Source organism: Notolabrus celidotus, chromosome 8, assembly GCF_009762535.1.
Source record: "Notolabrus celidotus isolate fNotCel1 chromosome 8, fNotCel1.pri, whole genome shotgun sequence".
Taxonomy (NCBI): domain Eukaryota; kingdom Metazoa; phylum Chordata; class Actinopteri; order Labriformes; family Labridae; genus Notolabrus; species Notolabrus celidotus.
The window spans coordinates 32,001,793-32,018,553 of record NC_048279.1 but is presented as its reverse complement, the minus strand read 5'-3'; the positions used below and the strand labels follow the sequence as shown (position 1 = coordinate 32,018,553).

At 42.5% G+C, this 16,761-nt stretch overlaps 1 protein-coding gene across 1 annotated transcript in view; it reads right to left on the bottom strand.

Annotated features, from left to right (window-relative positions):
• Nucleotides 1-16,761, bottom strand: part of spata5 (spermatogenesis associated 5) — a 155,863-nt gene that overhangs the window by 23,481 nt on the left and 115,621 nt on the right. The window contains exon 16 of the mRNA XM_034690793.1: nucleotides 6,736-6,900. Within this exon, the coding sequence (XP_034546684.1) occupies nucleotides 6,736-6,900 (165 nt within the window). The remainder of the gene's footprint in view (nucleotides 1-6,735; nucleotides 6,901-16,761) is intronic.

The window sequence follows — 16,761 nt, the reverse complement described above, 5'->3', positions numbered from 1 at the left end:
ATATTTAAGATGTCTTAAAACAAGTCCCTGTATCTTGCACAAATGTTACTTGTTAAGTAAATTTATCTTCAATGAAGTGGGAGAAGACATTTGGACTAAAAATGAGACAATTTCACTTGGTAAGATTTTGAGTTTTTGCAGTGCAGTATGCAATGATATTTGATCTGCATTTTAAGGCCAGTCTTAATGGACAGAGATGACTTCTGAAAAATAAAAACAATACTCTTCTAGAGGTAGATTGTTTAATTCTAAAGCATTCTTTTTAATCATTAAAACATTAGTAAGATGTGGCGAATGTCTAGACTTCTACACACTGAAAGACCAGAAAGGCATGGCCTCAAGTAAGATCAATAAAGTGTGACTTCAAAGGAGCACATTTTTGTCATTTCAAGAAGCATTTCCAGACTCACTTGCACACTGCACGTGCACACTGATTGCAGACCCACACACTATTGTGCATCAGGAATGCGAAACATGAAGTGGCCTTCAGGGGAAAAAGAATTAACGCCGGACAAACAAAGACATTTAAAGTGCTATTTAAGGAAAAGGGCAGGTTTAATATAGCCGAAAAGGAAGCACTTAGCTTTTACATTTCACCTTGTTCACCTCTGTCAATACAATGTCATCTGCAACTATTCTACCATGTCATGTGACTAGTTACAGGCCACAGAGCGATGAGGCTAGTGAGGACTTTTCACAGGAAATCAAGCCATGATACTGCAAATACTGAAAAAGTCCAATTAAGAAGACCTCAATGTGAAGCATGCTGACACAGTGGGTTTTGTAGGAGACTGATACAGCATACTGAATCTGAATTAAGTTATCGCATCACTGTTTCAATTTCACTCAACCTCAAAGCCTTCACACAAGGCGACAAAAAGAGAGGGATGAGAATGCAACTTAAGTAAGTGAGAACATGGGAAAGAGAGATGCGAGTTAGTGGGAGAGCGTTTTATATGAAAACTGAACCTGGTCTCTCGGTCTCTTAACGGCCCGCAGCTTCAATAAGCATCATGCTGCTGATTTACGACGCGCCCCCTCCATCCTTCTCCCAGTCCGCTCCCTGGCAGCGTGGGGGCTTGACGCACAGAGATGAATGCCGGTCGGCTGCGGCTCACCCGGCTGCCTACTGCATTACAAGTTAGCATGCCAAGTCAAATATAATGGCTCAGTGCTCTGTCACACGGAGATGGAGAGGTCCAGCTACTCTCAAGATCCCCACCAAGGAGAGAGAAAAGCTATTCCCTCAAGTTATATAAGTTTGAACTTTGCCAGAGGGTGTGTGGTTTAGAGGCGTGGTCATGACACTCAGATAGATTTTGGATTTCAATTAACACTCATTAATTCAGCTGATTATATCCTCAATCTGTTGTACTTAAAAAAAAGTGAGTTTACTCTTATTAGCTTTTATTTGCCAAACATGACCATCACAGCACACTAACTCTCAAAACTAGAAATCTCACAAAATCTCTTGGTCAAGCGTGACTTTAGAGTAAAAAACATGGCGGATGATAGAATGGTTTTCTAGTTAATATTGGAAAAAAGTGCCAAAGTATAATTTAATAAATTACATTCTTAGGGAGAGACCGTGAGAGACTTCTACATCCTATGCACCCCCTTCAGGTCCCCTCTAAGACTTGTTTTGATAGAATGGTTTTCAAGCTAAACGCTGCTAGCTTCTTAGCTACCTGGTACATTAATTACAGCAGCAATTTCTGGTCAGCTCCTTTCCTTGTTGGTTTGATTGTGGTATGTCTTACAGCAGGGGTTCCCAAACTTTTCAACCCAGGACCCACAAAATATAGGTGCCAAATGTAGCATCATGCTTCATTTAGCTGGTCTGTAAGTTATACACTTACATGTGCATGTGGCTGTTATCTGTGCTGTTGTCAACTAACCCTAACGCTAACCTTAGGAGTCATCTGGCAAAAAGGAAAGGTAGGAAACTAGTTAAAAACATTGTTTCATTTCAAATTCAATAACTTTTACCCCCAATATATTTAAGGTAATGGACAAAATTGCATTATAATGCATAATATACTGTATTATAATTATCTTGCCATATTATATTATGTTATATTACATTATTATTCTGACTACAACTCATGTTCATATTACATACCCATATTATCTTTATTTATTGCTTAATTTGTCATTACCAACCAACCATAATCACACCATGTCAACCTGTCACTACTGAATTTTTTTAATACTGCCTGTAATTACTTCTATTTAATTTAATTTAATTCCATTTGTAACATTGTATACATCTAAATTGTATTTTAGCTTTATTCATTTATTTTTATTTTTACTTATTTTATTTTACCTTGTTTTATTTTTATTTTTATTTTCATTTTATTCTTACTTATTTTTACTTATTGAAACTTCTTTCTTGTTTTGCACTTATGTCTGGGTTGCTGTAACAACTGAATTTCCCCCCCGGGGGATCAATAAAGTAATATCTTATCTTATCTTATCTTATCTTAAAATATCAAATTTTAGATTACTTAAAGAAAAAAAAAAGATATTGGGACCCCACATTAGTGTCTCGCGACCCCCACTTTTGGAACCCCTGTCTTACAGGACACATTGTAAGAACACTTGTCTTGCTGCTACAAATTAACAAGTTGGTCCTCTATTTTTGACGTCCATCTAACTTTCAGCTTCACTTTTACTGTTGTTGCCATGCCATGTGTTTATTGTGCTTCCTTCTTCAGTCTGCTTGCTTCCCAAATTGTCTTTCAATTCGCTCAATGTGACAATCCCCAGAGTGTCTGTAAACGGTATATAATGTTGCAACATGGCACGATTGCAAATTCCTAGATTTTTAAACTTCAAACTTCCTGTCTGCAGAGCATGTCAGCTAACATCCAGTTAAGATGTGACCAACCAACAGTCACAGTCAATTTGTTTATTTACTTGCTGATTTGCTGCATTTGTCCCATGGTGCCCTTTTCTTGTAAACACAGCATTATCTTTAGTTCTGCGTCGCTCTGTTATCTGTATCCTGTTTTCTCCCAAACTTCCCCTCAGTGATCACTGAAGTTTAGAGTTTCATCTAATCTAATTTGATCTATAGCGTGGGTATGTTAAATATAATACCCACACAGATGGGACTCGTCTTTTTTTCTTTTCTTCCACCTATCAAGTCTTATCAGCCTGACTGTGGCATGTCTTTGAATTTTTGTGGGGTTTTGAGAACTCAGTGGCAAGTGACTGCAAACCTCCATTCCACAGCTGAGACACTACACCAGAAACCCCGATGTCAAACACAACACCTGATAGCGGGGGATTGGTTTCTTGCTGCATACCTCCACCAGGTGTACGCCTGCTTTAGGCTGCCTTTTTTTGTGGGTGGGGGCTGCAGAGTCACGAATCAGGGAGAGAGAGCGTGCACTTTCAGGATATGAAGAGGCCCTGCAGGAAACCTCAGACTGCCCTCGAGTGGATCATTATGTCAAAAGAAAAGACAGAAACACCTCAACACCTCCCTGTCCTGATCAGACTAGATTTTAGAACTGATAAACAGCTCAGTTTCTGACATTGCTGAAAGAAAGGTTGGAGGGAAACAAGTGTGAAGCACCTGAAACACTGGAATCAAACACCAAGAGATCCTACTTAAGATTGGGTCCAGATAAAGAAGGAAAAACTTAATGCTACACTATATTATATATGCTTTTTGTATGTATACATATATGACCCATCACAGATTCCTCTGCATGTTGCAGTGCTTACAAATATGTCCCACAGAATGCACGACAGGGACAGCAATGAAGTCTGATTTCAAAGCCAAGAGTTTAAAAGCTGAACTGTTCATAAGGCCAGCATGACATGTCTATCATATCCATAAACATTGACGTATAAATATGCAACATGTATTTTTTTTCAAGTTGAAACATTTAATCTTTGGCTTCTATCTGCATTAAGACAAACAGGATTTCTCCTGCAAACATGGAGGGAACCAGAGCCTGTGCATGGAACTCTCAAAACCTCTTTCGTGCACCGTGATGCACAAACTTGGGAATTCATGTTTCTACAGCTGAACTGACAAATTCTCCTCAAACCACGTCTACTTTCCTCCAGATTCTTGGTTGTTTGTGACCTGGAGGACAGTAGCGGCTTCTGAGCCTAAGACAATCACGCGGCAGACTTATGCAGAGAGAAACATCAGTCACACAAAGGAGTGTTTGTACGATCGCTCCCCGTCTGCTGAGAGATCACGAGGGCGCTCTGTGAGACAGTACAGACACAACACAGACATCATGGAAAAGCTCAGGAACATCTCACTGCAACGAGGGCCAAAGTCATAAGTTCTTATGTGTAGGTCAGCAGTGATAAAAGAGGCGAAGACGGAGGCTGAGTTATGCAGGGTTTCAGTCCAGTATCATTTCAATTGGATTATTTGACTAGTTATAAAACGAGTGTGAGGAAATTGAGGGAGGGTGTCAAACAAATGTCTCAAATCTGAAGTGAAAAATTTAAATGGCTCTATATATTCTAATAATCTAATATTTTAGAAGTTAAATGCCCAGATTAGTGATTATTTGACACTTCAACAGTTAGCTAAGGAACATCTTTGTGTTTTTATTAATGAATTGCATGAATAGCTGCACATAGGAGGTGGACATCTCCCACAATCATGTTATCTATAAGTCTGGGATTATAGTTTAAGAGCCCATGTGTTGGCGGTTACAATTTCAGGGTGTTTTTAAGCTAGTAAACAGAGTGAAGCTGGAGAGGAGTGAGGGGTTGAATATCAACCAAGCTGCAACCTCCGGCCACGAGAAATGAGGGCAATGTAGAAGGTTTGAAAACTGCAGATCATCGAGGATCCACTTGAGGCTGGCTCCTGAAGTACCGAAAACCACATACACACCAATTCAAAAAGGAATATCTTTACAGCAGAAATAAACATGTTTACAGCCTGGTTCAAAAAACAAGTGTAGTCTGGATAGCTCATTTCTCGATCGGCACACACTGTACGGGGGGTGAATTTTTTTATAACGCGGCAATTTCAAAGATATTAAGATTCCGAGTTTCCTATAATGAGGCACAGCTGACTTGATTGACAGGTGGGAACACTAGCTGTTGGCGAGGAGGCTCAAAGCCTGCCTCTTTACCTCCACAGAAGTTAGGGTGAGTTCAGCATATTCAATATGGTTCCTGACAACGATTGGCTTCAAAACAGCGCTTCAGAAGCAGATGGGTGACATCACGGATACTACGTCCATTATTTATATAGTCTATGATTTTAACATATCGCTCACAGGAAAACCAGCTTCCATAGCAATGTGCATTCTTCGTTCACAGTCACTGTGATGTTATTTTGTTGATCATTTTGGCATGTGAAAATTAGACTCAAAACAAAATGTACTTGTATGAACAGCTGGCTCTTAAGGTTGTGTTTGAGTACAGCTGAACTCTAAAGGAGACACCTTTCAGGTTGCTGTGGTGGCCAAGGTCTTAAAGTAATCGTACGTTCCCACTTATTTTACTCTTAAAAGACAACAATTTACATTTCTTGTCCTTAAAGTTGCTGTTGGTAGTCGTGATATAAACATCAGTTCAGAGAGAGATTTCGAATGTCAACACTACCCCTCCCCAGCAGATATGCTCTCACCACCTGTAACCCCCACCTACAAAAGATCGTTGTGCTCGTTTTATGTGGAAGTAGTGGCTTCCTAGCCAATCGGCGACGTTGTGGGGCCGCCACTCCAATCAGGACAGAGGGTCGGGGAGGAGCTCTTCTCCCTACATATTTGTGTGTACACATGTGTAGAAACCGCAGCCGATATGGCCTGCGCTCTCAGGACATCATACAGTTGCAGGTCCCGAGAGTCAGAACAGAACTGGGCAAAAAGGCTTTTAAATTTCAGCCCCGTCTACCTGGAATGATGTGCAGAAGGACTTGAAACTGACACATCTTGTAACTCTGGGGGAATTCAAGTCACTCATAAAAGACAGAGAAACAAGCACCATTGGATCCTGGGATTGCACTGTGTAATCATGTAACCATGTGAAACTGTGACCGTATTCCATTTGTGTTGTTTTGTGTGCTTGTTGTGTGTTATAACCTATTTTGTGGTGCCGTCTTGGCCAGGTCACTCTTGTAAAAGAGGTTTTAAATCTCAATGAGTCTCTTACCTGGTTCAATACATAAAGAAAGAAAGATTGGTCCGTGATAATGGGAAAGAGGGGAATAAAAACATTGCTTGATACAAAGGCATTAGAAAACACAGAGATTTCGCCATAATCTCAAATTACTTCACTTACAGATGAGTACCGATGGGTATGATGACCTTTTCTCCAAACCCAGCAGAAAAAAAGTACAGTTTTTACACCATTCCTACCAACAGCAGCTTTAAACGGTCTAAACAGTAGTGATTGAGACCACATACTTACCAGGACAATGTTTACTCTGATAGTAAATTGAGCAATATGCAAAAACTAAAAAAGTTGAAGCTCTTGTAACTGACTTTCATACATGAAAGTGATGACAAAGACAGTCAGACTTATCCATTGCTGATTTCAAATTATTACAATTAGTGTTAATTGACTCTTAAATAACCTTTACTACAGCATGCACTGTATTCTTTTCTTTCAATAAGTAAGACTATCTTTATAAAAAGTGCTTGTGGTGACTCTTATCTGTCGATTCAATCTGTTCAAACTGAATACTTGTTTTCTTTCTCTCTGTTGCACTCGTTATAAATCCTCAAAGACGAGGTGACTCACCTCTGCTCCAGAATACTTGTTCGTTTTAGACACCAGCTCGTCAACAGACACGTCTTGGGCCACCGGCATGTTGCGGAACTGGAGAGAAAATATTTCACTTCGAGTAGGAGCATCTGGAAGAGGCACATAGACGATTCGGTCAAGGCGACCTGGACGCATCAGAGCCTGTGGGAATGGAAAAGAGAGACAGTCAGCCTCGGGTTTACCAGCATACTTCACAATCTGTCACACACAAGTCTTTCCAGCTCAGGCTTACACATCAATACGCATCATCAGTAAATATGATCTGGCCTGCTGAGTGTAACACATGTGAAAGTGAGCTGCTCCTTTTCCCTCAAACGTTTTCCTGCAACTCTTTTGTGTTTGCATTCTTTGTTATCTCAAAGACGTCGTCAGGACTCCATGGCTCTGACCTCTGACCTCTGTACTTGGAATTACAGCTTCCTCTCCTCCTGCATTGATTTTATGTTTCCTTGAAGAGGACCATGACCCACATGCCTAAGATGCAAACTGTGAAATGTAGGTCTTCCACTTGTATCAGTCAGCATGGAGACAATGTTAACGTTATCTGATCAGCCCTCCACTTCCTACAGATCACATCTCTGTGACCCCACAACAGTCCTTGAGTACCCAAAGCCGCCGCTGTCTCGCTTGTCAGACGTCATTAAGTGGCAGGCGCCTCTCACACACAGACAGGCAGACGGACAGACAAATATGCTGTGTCTCCATTCACACTTTTCAACCAGGCCGTGACAAGCTGTGTTATGGTGCGGCTTTGTTTGGTTTTGGTTCGGTATCAATTTAACCGGGCGGCTGAAGGAAGGCTCCAAATGAACAACATGGATTTTATTGCTGTGAGTTTGAATCTAAGTTTACAGGAATGAAGAGTCAACAGAAAAACAAATACGGACTGGAACTGACAGTTTCATTGTTGGCTCAATGAGGCCTGCTCATAAAGACAGTACAGCCCTTGGCTTTGGGCCAGACAGGCCACAGCAGGGCTAAACCCCGGCAAGCGGAGACGGGGCAGGAGACACATACAGACGCAAGCCATGCAAGAGGTCACGTCAGGAGTGATCAGTGAAGGTTGAAGAGACTGGACCAGCAGCCTTTGAACCCTTGTTTACACAGCCATCATGGCATGCACCAAGTATTGTCCAAGCCTGATGGCCTCCTTGTTACACAAACATACGTAGAATATAATCATTTGAAGTACGTTTGCTGGTTTGCTGGTTTGCTTGATGGGTAATGTAAGACAGTTTACTTGAGTTTAGAGTTGTAGTGAAGTTGGTGTTACTTATGCAAAATCTCAAGAGATGCTGGAGCTCATTATTCAAGTTGTTTATCAAGCAAACAGGATCTCAAAAGTCAACATTTTCTGCTTCTTCAATTGTTTTCCTTTATACACTGGAGGTCTTTGTGCTAAGGACTGCAAAACTAGACATTTAAAGGTGTCTGCTTGAGAAATTCTGCAATGTAATCTCATAGTTTTATCACATTCAAAGTGTCATAAATCAGTCTTCAAATTAAATGACACTTAAATAAAGATGACTCAAATTGGCCTTGTGCTGAGAGCTCTTTATCACCTGTTGTTTCAATGATCAAGAATTAACTTTAAGCCAACGTGCACAAGAAGTTCAAGGGATATCAAAAGCTTGAAAGTCCACATTTGATTATTTGAAACACTGTAGATTAATACTGAAGATATCAAAACTATGCAAGAACGTACATGGAATTATTTAAATACCAGAAATTGTTGAACAAATCAGAATATGTTTTATATTTTAGATTCTGTAAAGTAGCCCCCTTTTTCCTTCATGACAGCTTTGCACACCCTTGGTATTCTCTCAGGCTGCTTCATGAAGTGGTCTCCTGGAATGGTTTCTAATTAACATGAGCCTTGTCAAGAGTTCATTTGTAGAATGACTTGCCTTCTTAATGTGTTTGAGACCATCAGTTGTGTTGTTCAGAGGTAGGGTTAGTACACAATGGATAGCCCTATTTGACTACTGTTGTAATCCAGATTATGGCAAAACCAGATTATTTCATAGATTTGATGTCTTCAGTATTAATCTACAATGTTGAAAATAATTACAATAAATAAAAACCATTGATGAGAAGGTGTCCAAACTTTTGACTGGTAGTGTACATGTCAGTTTGTGCAAACTCTGTCAAAGATCGTAATTTATGCTCCAAACTCTGAGCACAACTTCAAAATGGACCTCACGTTGAATCTCTGCGTTTGAAAGAAAACATTCGACCTCAACGATAATGAAAGCATCGTGTTGTGAGTCCTGGATCTATACTGGGAGAGAAACCGAGGGTCTTTACCATGTGATATTTAAAGTCCATCTGCTTGCAAAGTGTGCCGGATGCCATTTAAGAGTTTTGTTTTATGGTCTTCTTTATTTCCCCTCTGGATAACCAATTCCCGTACACTGGGGCGATGGACAGTTTTCCTGCCTTTTATCTGTTGCTTTTCTGTGTTCCTGTCTATGTGTGCGGAACATGAGAGGATGGAAACTGGAGACAAACATTAGTAGCTACCCTTAGGTAACCACAACAGAGCCATGGCTGACAAAGGAGCCATGCATCATGAGAGGAAATGTTGTTGTTTTCAGGTCTCTGGATCCTTCCACTCGTTAGAGGAGAGGGTCTGCCTGCGGGTGACGAACTAGGGGCATTGAACAGAGCGAGAGAAATAACATCAACGTGTTTCTAAGGAGGTTCCTGCAAGGGGAACCTGGATCACAGGTTCGTGAGCTGCATCATTAAAGTCAGTGAGTTTGATGCCATTGTTGTGCCATCAGATCTCTGGGAATGGTAGGTCTGTGTGTGCAGAAGGTGCAGCAGAGATTGCAGGCTGTAGTTGTTTGTCGCAGCAGGTCGAGCCAGTTGCGGCGGTGCGTACTGCACCGTGCACACAGAGGACGTGCCAGGGACACTTCCTGAGTTGCTCTCCCTGGAAGTATCTGGCGGCTGCATGCCAACTCAAACCTGTTGACCCCCCAGCTGAATAACTCACACGGTGCGACACTCCTCCGCACACTGACAAAGAAATGCACACACACACGCAGATACAATTACAGTAAAAGCTGCTTGGCTCTGTCTGTTTTGATTTTGGATACATTTTATGAGTGCAAAGGATGCTGTCTGCTACTTTATCAGCCAGTAATTCTCTCTGCACACATAATGGAGAAGTGCCCATGACTTCCAGGCGCTCAGGCTCCAAGGGTTCCAAGGAGCTCCCTAACGGCAGAGCTGACCCTCAGCTTTGAGACTGCTAAACTCATCTGACTGCCCTGGAGGGAAAGAAAGGCTTTTTTCCTTCTTTCCTCTCAGCAAGAGCAGGGGGCCCATCCATCACTTAACAAGATACACTTCCTGTTCTCAAGGATCCAGGGAGGGGGGTGGAAGAGGAGGAGGGAAGGAGGGGGACCCCCAGAGACAAATCCTTGGCTTGGCATGTTGGGCAAGCGTTGACGGGCTCTTTTAATAACAGCATCATTCCACCTGAAGTCTTGACTGGTACAAGGCAAGAAAAGGAGGGAAAGAAGGGGAAAGGAGAGAAGAGGACAAAAGAGCTAGACCAAGGGACCCAGACAAGCCACTTGAGAGGACTACAGGTCCAAAACCCTGCAAACAAACACAGATAAGAGGCGTGGGAGACAGAAATCCACCATCAACAAACGTTCTCCTAACAGGAGTCTGCATGACGGATAGCATCCACCTTGTTGCACCACTGACATGATAGGCATCATTACACATGAGCCATTAGTAATTAGAAATGCCCCTAGGTAAGAAATACCAACCGGCTTTAAGTCAACATCCAAGCATTTATACAACATTAAATCTGCGTGAGTGCACTCCAAACTACGCTGAAGAGCAAAGTCAAGCACATGGGACGATGAGAAAGTTTTGAAAAACAAATAGTTTCAACATTGGATCAGTCAGGCTGATCAAAACATACAAAGAGAGAAAACAGAGAGACCGAAGAGAGAGAGAGAGAAAAAAAAACCTCATCCGCTCTCTCTGCGCCAAGTTTCACTGCTGATAACAACAGTAATCATTCCAGGCATTGCAATCCTTCTCAAGAAGTGATTACCCCCTAATGACAGACGACTTCCTATCTACGAAGGCCGGTACCTCTCCCTAACCAGCGGGGAATGCTGAGAATCTCTTCCTTGGAGCGTTGTTGCTGAGCACATTCTTGGCCGGCTTCAATCTGACCTGCTCTTAGCTTCGTCTACAAACTGTTTACAAACGGGACGCCCCCGCAACTCAGGTGTTGTATTCTTAGAACGAAGCGGAGACACGGTGCGGCTAAATGAAGATGGGATCTACTCTGTTGCTCATGCGCTCCTGTCAGATCAAATAAAAAATGAAAGGAAAGACTCAGTCCATGATACTGAAGATGATGACTAAGTTCTCCCAAGCACATCTGGGGAAATCTATCTCTCCTTTTGAAGCTCTTTTGGTCGGTGCTTTTTTCCAGCTTGCAGGATGATAGCAGGCTGTCTGGCTGAAGAAGTGTCTTGCCCGGGGAGACATCAGTTGACTTTGTTCCCTGCCTGCAGGCATTTGCCGTATGTGGTTTCCTAACCTGTCAGTCTGCAATCCTCAGAGGCCTTGGTGAGTCATTCTGACTCGTTGATGGGCCACCCTGGATTTATTCAAGAACACACACCAAACAAAAAATGTTAAAAGCGTGATGGGAACTGAAAGCTCACTGGAAGGTCAGAGAGGTCTTCTTCTGGAGTTTAAATTTGGGAATTATCGCATTACTGAGGACATTTAATACAGATAACCAGCAAGACAGATGAACTATTTACTGCAACTGCAAAAGCGGGTGTCTACTTTGGTGTTTGATTGGTGCATGTAGCTGCAGAAAGTTGAAACAAAGTAGTTCTGGCATGACATGGTTCACGCCGTGAAGATCAGGAACATTTGACCTGTGATGTTAACAATCATTGTTCTAATATGCATGCGTTCTATTCCTTTACACACTGTTATTCAGCTTCTGGTGCATGAAGCTGAAATTTCTCACTTGTTTTGTACTCCAAGAGCATTCTTGGCAAAACTTTCCTCAACAATTCGCAGCAATCAAATCAAACAGCTGCTTTCACACTTCAAACGCACCAATATCACGAAGAACATGTCCAAGGTTGCAGGAAAAGATTCTTAAGGGTGTGAATACATCCCAGAGCTGCAATTTATCCATCTGCTGTTTGTCAATGTGCAAAACAGGCTCTCACACCTGTTCTGTTTATCTGTTCCCTCAAACACAAATATTCACAAATATTTGAGCTATCAAACCAAAGAGTTTTACACACCAAAGCTTTCCCAAAAGATGACATAATGTTGGACAAGGCCACGCTGTGTTCAGTCGGACACTGGACCTGCTTTATGTCAGTACTGATTTTCATGTTGGGGAGGATCAGAGGAGGATCACAGTGTGGAGAAAGAGAGAGTAAATCAGAGGCGGAGGGGAGGGGAGAGAGGGAGAGAGAGAGGGAGGGAGGGATGAAAATGACAAGGGAGAGAGTGAGTGAGGAACAGAGAGAAAGAGAGAAAGCAGCAGAGTTGGCAACCAGTCAAAAACATGAGAGGCTTTCACTCTGGATTTTGCCCTTGAGTCAAACTTGCATCCGGCAGGCGGGGCCACCGTGTCCAAGAACCAAATAACTCTGGTGCAGTTAACCCCCTACTGTCCCACAGTGTCTGCACAGCCAAGAGGAAGTCAAGATTTGTAGTTTCAAAATGAGGCATAAAACACTGGAACAGGTGATATTTTATGCATGCCAAATTGCTTTTAAGGCATAGTAGTCCAACCCATTTTGGGGGGAGAAGTATTTTCCTGCAACGTATAGTTTTGTAGGATTATTCTGGTTTATTTCAGCATGTTTTTTCAATTTAGATGGAGACTTGATGACAGCACAACAAAGTTTTGCAGGGTAAGAAACAGATGCTGGTCATAAATTGTCGCCAGATTATACTTTTCACTTGATTTCAAGCAAAACAAAAGGAAGCGTACTTGAGCTAAAACAGATTCCTAAATTGAATCTAATCTCAGTTAGATGTGTTACAAAGAGTGTGGAGTAAAATATTTAATGCACAGTGTGTTAATTACAAAAATGAGCACCTGTGAATTAGCAGTCTGATTGTGTGTGAGTGTAATTGATTGGATGTCCTCAGCAGTAATCTGACTCTTATTCCCAGAGGTGTGTGTGCATGTTGTTGTGCACAGCGTCATTGTCACACCTCTTTTTCCTTTTATGGTGTGCATGTGTTTGAGGGTCACAATCATATGGAGACCAGGTGAAGAGGCGGGGTGCTGAGGGGCAGCAGCAGCTGTGTAGCTCTCATGTTGGGTTAGGTAAGGAGGGTGGTGAGGCAGGGGGGCACACACCCCCTTACAGCTGCCCTGGGGGCCGCAATAAAGTCCCTGAATCTGTCAAAACAACCCTGGCTGGCTGGCCCTCACACCTCCACGAAAATAAAAATGGCTACTGCCAGAGAAGCAGTCTTATTTTGATAGGAATAGATGGGCAGTGTGTGTGTGTGTGTGTGTGTGTGTGTGTGTGTGTATGGAAAGGGTCGCCAACCAGGAGGGGAAAAAGAGGTGAAGAAAAGCAGAGGAAATTAGACCGAGGCCATGTTGAAATGTCGACTCATTGGAGCCCGAAATAAAAAAGCAGTAAAGCTGCTGCCATAAAATACATGTATGTTTGCTTTACAAAGAGGCGTTTCCTGTGAGCTGTCCACAGTTCGCAGTTTAATTCTACGGGGCCTTGCGTTCAGTGTAAACTCGCCAGGTCTGGTTTCCATAATCCGCCCCAGAGCCTGTGGGCAACCTCCAAACTTCCTGATCGAGTTGCTGCCTCTGACACATCCAGAAAGAAATGGATGATCAATGATTTTGGTTGAGTGGTTGTGCTACTTATTTCTTGTATTGATGTACTTTTTATTTGTAGTCTTTTATAACTACTGCGTCTACTGGTAGAGATGAATTAAAAGCTAAATCTGGCACAGAACAAAAGCCTACTTTAAAGTGATTGGTGATTATTCTTGAACTACAACTGGACTGTTTCAGATGCATGTTCTTATGCACATGGATAAGCACGAGCCAACCATTGGGAAGCAATGCAGTCCTTGTGCTGATGTCACTTTGGAGGTGTGTCTTAAGGCTGATTTATACTTCTGCGTTGAATCAATGGTGTACCCTACGCCGGGGGTCCGCGTAGCTCCCGTACCTACGCCAAGGCCTACGCACGTAGCTGACGTGCACCTCCTCCAAAATGTAACTCCCTGTAGAGCCGACGCGGACCGCAAGCTCTGTGATTGGTCCGCTCGGCGGCTTTGTCTTTCCCGCATTTACAACACTTCCGGGATCCCGGACATCGGCCGCACATCGGCCGTGTATTTCATCTCCTCCTCTCTATTCTTCATGTAATCATGCCTGTATGATAAATAGCAACATGTATCAGCTGTAGATTAACATAACATGCTCTGAAACTCTGTGGAAAAGTAAACAGAGATCGTAGCGGGACCGGAAGCAGGCGGCCGGCTATCAGAGAGACCACACTGCCCTCAGGCGTTTCGGCGGAGAATTGCTGCGCGACACAGACACACCGAAGCACAAGTATGTGGGGCTCATGTCCGCGTCAGCCCCTGCTGCGTAGGGGAGACGCAGAAGTATAAATCAGCCTTTAGACATATTGCTTTCTTTTGCATCACACAAATTCAGATGCATTTCCAAGAAGCGGCTTGGTTCAGTTTGGTTTGGTACAGTAAACAATTGTTGGTGTTTCCACTGTCAAGAGTTGGGAAAGGTGTCAAAACAACCAATCCATACCATCCTATTGTTTTGGCACCCTTCTTTTGGGGTACAAGGTGTGCCTTTCCAACCCTAAAGGGTGGAGATAGACACACTGCAAAAACAGAATGTGCCATGTTTAAATATCTCATGGATTTCAAGGTACACTGAACTTTGGTATAACTTTTCTTATGTTTGCATCCTACATCACCTCCCCACAATCATATCCTCCAATCATGAAGACTGATTGGAGGATCACCACTGATTTTACAAATTCCCACAATTCCAAAGTTTAGAATAATGTTGGAGAAGTCAAAACCTTAATATTGGTATGCTAAAGTACATCATATTGTCTTTTAATCTTTGTCTTATCTTACTGTTATTTATTACACTTCATATAAACTAAATTAACTTATTGATGTCCTTCACAGACCCTCTGGTCTCATGTACAGATCCGGTGCTTGACTTGTAGCATGTATATATCATGGATGTGTTGTAAAGTTGTCTGAATCTGAATCTGTACCTTGCACAAGAGTCTCAAACTTAACAACTGAGATATTTGCCAACTTCTGTCAGGTCATCTATTGATCTTTGCAGCTGTAGTTAAAATGGCCATAGATATATGCATGTCTGACTATTATCACGTACTCTCTATACAGTATGTCAGCACACTTTGTGGCTTTTTGGACAATAAATGTCTTCTGCTTCAATAAGCGATCATCACCACACTGTCACCAGAGGTTAAATTCTTGGCTGTGGACGGTGACATCCTGGCTATACACCCCCTGCCTTGACACACGCATTCATATAAAGATTCATATGCATGCATACACACAGTCTCTGTGGCAGGACACAGAAACACACACACACACATACACACACACTCACACATAAAGCACCCCCACTTCCCCTCAGACACAGACTGCAGGTGCCAGGCCCACCTCGGGGTCCCTGCCGGGCTCTCGTTAGGCCTGGTGCCATTCAGGCGGCTCCAAACACGCAACCCCAAGTGCTTTGTGTTTCTCTGACAGCCCTTGTCGTGCTCTTCATGTAGTGGTGGAGAGAGAAAAAAAGAAAGAAAAGAAGAGGACTTCAGGGATTACGGCTTTGAAGAATTTGACAGAGCCACAAGCCTGAGATCCACCTCACACTTATGGTAATTTTAAGAGGACAAACTGGAGCTTTAGCAGAGTTTGTATCACATTTCTGTTTCTCATATATGTATAGTGTCACTGTTGTCTGTTTACTGGAACTTTTACACGTGTTTAATGTTCTTATTTAGCAAACTACATTACATATGCTAGCAACGCAGAGCTCTCAAATGAGATGGAATAGTTTACTGAAAAATCACCTCAATTAATTATCTAACAATCCAAGAAAACAATGAACTACCAAAGCAAATACACAAGGAATATTTAACAATTGCAAATGTTTCTTATAAAGGGTTTTGTCAATTTCAATCTTAGAATCAAAGTTAAGGCTCAGATTTCAGCTCTCTTGTCTCTAGCAGGGAACAAAAAAAAGGTGAAGTCAAACACTAACATTGCAAGCTTCCCCGTCCAAACCATCGCTGCCTTCATGATCATTTTTTATGGCTCTCACTGAGCACTAGGCTTTTGATCCAACGGGCGTCGTCATCAGAAAGCTCTGCTCCATGTCAGAAGAGGCCACCAACAACCTGTTTGTAACTCCCCCGAGTGCTTATACACAAAAGCTTTACATTAAGGATGGAGTGCATGCACGCTGACAAAAACAGGAACACGCATACACAGAGAGTTGAACCCTCACATATGCTGCGGCTCTCAGATACTTACCAAAGAGACAAACATAAACAGACACGTTGCTGAGTGACAGAGGCGACTCGGCAGGATCAGTTTCCACTTCCGTGAAAACTAAACATCAGCTTGTTTACCCTCATCCTGAGCTGAGACCGGCCTGGGGTGAGAGAGGCCGAGGGTCTATACACACGGGAGTGTGTGTGTGTGTGTGTGTCCAGAGAGACACAAAATATGGGTCAACACCAAACACTGGAGAGAGAGGACAGATGCTCTCTTCCTCTGTCTCTTTGATCTGATCATTTCATCATGATGTCAGGTTTGACATCTCTCAAGGAGCATCAACACAGAGCATCCTGCATCAACAGCAGTGCTGAAATGTTAGCTTACTTATCAGGTAGTGGATTAATAGATAATCACCAACACTTTGTATGA